Source organism: Aegilops tauschii, chromosome 1, assembly GCF_002575655.3.
Source record: "Aegilops tauschii subsp. strangulata cultivar AL8/78 chromosome 1, Aet v6.0, whole genome shotgun sequence".
Classification (NCBI taxonomy): domain Eukaryota; kingdom Viridiplantae; phylum Streptophyta; class Magnoliopsida; order Poales; family Poaceae; genus Aegilops; species Aegilops tauschii.
Window position 1 is genome coordinate 362,248,406 of NC_053035.3, and position 3,827 is coordinate 362,252,232.

General features: G+C 51.6%; 1 protein-coding gene across 2 annotated transcripts; it reads left to right on the forward strand.

Annotated features, from left to right (window-relative positions):
* Window positions 1-1,133: 1,133 nt before the first annotated feature.
* LOC109785249 (transcription termination factor MTERF8, chloroplastic) lies at window positions 1,134-2,869 on the forward strand. 2 transcript variants are annotated; one of them, XM_020343943.4, is made up of 2 exons: window positions 1,134-2,351; window positions 2,417-2,869. In XM_020343943.4, exons 1-2 carry the CDS (start codon window positions 1,349-1,351, stop codon window positions 2,449-2,451), a joined length of 1,038 nt encoding a protein of 345 aa, XP_020199532.1. In that variant the 5' UTR covers window positions 1,134-1,348; the 3' UTR covers window positions 2,452-2,869. The 2 variants fall into 2 exon arrangements, with proteins under 2 accessions (XP_020199532.1, XP_020199464.1); XM_020343875.4 differs by having other exon boundaries at window positions 1,263-2,869.
* The last annotated feature ends 958 nt before the right edge of the window (window positions 2,870-3,827 follow it).

Here is a 3,827-nt window from a genome sequence, read left to right on the forward strand (position 1 = left end):
TGGGCCTAAAGAATGCATTGTGGAGTAGTAATTAGATGATGGGTTGCTAGAGTGACAGAAGCTTAAACCCTAGTTTATGCGCTATTTCGTAAGGGACTTATTTGGATCCATATGTTTAATGCTATGGTTAGGTTTTATCTTAATACTTCTTTCGTAGTTGCGGATTCTTGCGAGGGGGTTAATCATAAGTGGGAGGCTTGTTCAAGTAAGAACAACACCCAAGCACCGGTCCACCCACATATCGAATTATCAAAGTAGCGAACGTGAATCAAACCAACATGATGAAAGTGACTAGATGAAATTCTCGTGTGCCCTCAAGAGCGCTTTGCTTATTATAGGAGACCGTTCCAGCCTGTCCTTTGCTACAAAAAGGATTGGACTACCTTGCTGCACTTTATTTACCGTTACCGTTACTTGTCCAGTACAAATTATCTTATCATCAAACTACTTGCTACCGACAATTTCAGTGTTTGCAGAAATTAACTTGCTGAAAACCGCTTGTCATTTCCTTCTGCTCCTCGTTGGGTTCGACACTATTACTTATCGAAAGGACTACGATTGATCCCCTATACTTGTGGGTCATCAGCTCACACCACCCTGACCAGTCCGCACCGTCGCACGCAGGACCTGGGTGAACCAAGTCGGTTCTGGCCATCCACTGCCTCCATGCGCAGATCTGGGCGAGAGATCGCACCGCGGCGCAACAGGAAAACAGAGGTGGAACCAAAATAGACCGGCGCGCGCCGGAACTGGGCGAAAACCAAGCCAAAAACTGACTTGCCCGCATTGCCGCACGCAAGGAACCGGCGTTCGTGTTGGACCTGGTTTGCCTGAGTCTCGTCATGCACCAACAGGCTTGACGGCGCCCCTGCTCCAGGAGCCGGACGTGAATACGCTCGAAGGGAGGAACCCACCAACCTCAGTCGGCACCACCGCCACCGCCTTCACCATCCAAACGCCGTTTGACGACGAGAAACTGGCCGCAGGCCCGCCGAAACCCAGATCGGGCCCGGCCACTGCGAGTCCCTCACAGCCCCGACGCCAAACCTCCGTGCGCCGCACAAACCACCGCGACCTCCTGCCCCTGATACTAGATATCTACAATATGAGAGATATTTTTTAGAGAGTTGTATAATTTTCACAAGACAATTGCGGTATCTAAGATGGACTTTTCTTTTGGTTGTAAAACGGCGGTTATGAGGGATGTGGTAGAGTATAGACGGCCGTTTATAAACCCCAAAACCTCCCAAAAACCACCATCCAAAAATAAATCTCAAAAAAAGGAAAAAAGAAAAACCCTAACCGGCCTTTCCCTGTTGCCAGTCCCCTCCTGTCGTCGGTCGTCCCAATGCTGTCCGCCGGCCGCCGCCGTCTCTGCCTCTTCCCCTTCCCTCTCCGCCACTTCACTGCGGCCGTTTCCACCACCACCACCACCACCACCACCACCACCTCCGACGCTGCCGCTGCCGACCCCACTGTCTTCTACCTGGAATCCACCTGCGCGCTCTCCCCCGCCGCCGCCGCCCGCGCTGCGGACTCCATCCGCCTCGCCTCCCCGGAGTCCACTGCGCAGGCCGACGCCGTCCTCGACCTCCTCCGCCGGTATGGCTTCACCGACGCCGAGATATCCACCACCGTCCGCAAGTTCCCCATCGTCCTGGTCTCCGACCCCGTCAAGACACTCCAGCCCAAGCTCGACTTCCTCGCCTCCGTCGGCATCAACGCGCCGCTCCTCCCCAGGCTCGTCTCCCTCAGCCCCGTTGTCCTCCACCGCAGCATCCAGGACCAACTCGCCCCGCTCTTCGAATCTCTCCGCGAGCTCCTCGGCTCCAATGCCCGCGTCGTCACCGCGCTCCGCCAGATGCCGTTCGTTGTCCGCTGCAGCCCCAACAGTACCCTCAACCTCGTGCTCCCCGCACTAAGAGATGTCCACGGCTTGCCCCCGGAGGACGTCTCCAAGCTCGTCGCCGTCCACCCCGGCGTCATCATGCAGGGCCCCCACCGCTTGGCCGAGATCGTCCAGGCCGTCAAGGACGTTGGCATGGAACCCGGTGAGCCCATGTTCGTCAACACATTTTCCATCATTTCCAAGATGAAGACCCCCACACTGGAGAGGAAGTATGCACTCTACCAGAGCCTTGGCTTCGAGAAGGACAATGTTGCCTTAATGTTGCGGCGGTACCCACTCATGATGGCTATCTCAGAGAAGAAGATGAAGGAAAATGTCGGATTCTTGGTCGGAAAGGCGGGTCTGAGCCTGGAAGATATCGTGGCCTATCCGAGCATGCTGGTGCGGAGCTTGGAGAGCCATCGCAGGAGGTGTGCGGTGCTCGCACTGCTGAGGAAGGAAGGTAAGCCAGAGGGGAATCATCAGCTGCGCAAGGTCCTCGTGGCTAAAATGAAACGGTTCTCGCAGGTGTATGTGCAGCCACACCAAAACGAGATCCCTGATGTCGTCCGGGCTCTCAACGGAGAGATCCCTTTCGAGGGCTTCAATGTGTTGGAGTAGCCACAGCCGCCCAGGAAGATGAGCCTTTGTTGTCATCGGCCTATGCAGTTCTTGGTGGGATCTGCTTAGGCAGTTTTCTGAAGATTCTGTTGCTTGGCCAATGTTTGTTCTTGGTAGGATTTGCTTAGGCAGCTTTCTCAAGATTGGTGTTGCTCTTGCAACAAGACTGCCAAGGGTATGGTTATGCAAGAACAGATTTTGAGCTACTGGGTGGTCATCAAAGCTTGTAGTGTAATAAAACATTAACTGGAAGCTAACTTGTTGAGCAATGATCATTGGTAATTCTAGTTTCAGGCCTCAGAATGTGTAACATGAATTGAAAATGGATGTTTCTCATTAATGAACAGTCATTTGGATGCAGTGAGGCCATAACGTTTTAGGGGCTGTTTGGATCGCTACCTTGAGCTGCCCAGCCAAATATTTGGCGTTGACCGCAGCGTTGGTATCCGTTTGGCTGGGCTCCAAAATTTTGGCTTGCGAAGGCCCATTGGCTCTTTCCAGTGCATTCGATAGCCAATTCCTGGGCGAGACACCGGCGGCCGAATCGGTCGCCAATATTTTGGCTGCCGATGGGTTGGCAGGGCTGCTGTGGGCAGTAACCAAACAGCCCCTTACTCTTTTCTTTTTTGACATATTTGCACAATACTCATGGAAATCTTGTTCTTGCTTGGCTGAGTTTGATCTCGAGTGGTCGATGTGGAACAGGAGGATGAAATCAAAGGCAGTCCACATTTTCAGCCTGCCAAAGACAACCCATTTGTAAGAACATGGTAAATTTTGTGTAATTCTGTCAATATTTTGTATATGGTACACCCTCTGTTCATAAATATAAGACGTTTTGGCAGTCTAAATTGAACTGCCAAAACGTCTTATCTTTATAAACAGAGGTAGTACGTCTGAAGACAGCACCCTGTAAGAATACCAAAGTTGGTATCCAGCAAATAGTGTAGTACATGTCTGTCTGCTTCTGCATTACTGCATGCAGTCGAGCAATTTTGTTTCTTGACCGGGAACAGAGTACGAAAAGATCCTAGTGTGTGTATAGTTGAGCAAATACAGGAAAAGAAGGTAAACTAGTTAAGATTGACCTGGTTCAGCCAAGAGGAAGAACCAAGAGCTTAGAATGGTTGGCAGTAGACGCCTGCACTAAACTGGAATTTGCCTTGTCAATGCCCAGTTGTGCCATCTCTCCTGAATGAGCTCCCAGAACTTGCCTTGAATCAAATTTAACCGGATACCTGTGATGTTAGATAGCAGTCGAATAGGCAAACTAGATACCAGAATTGGCAGTCGGTTCAGGCCCCATGCTCAAATTCAT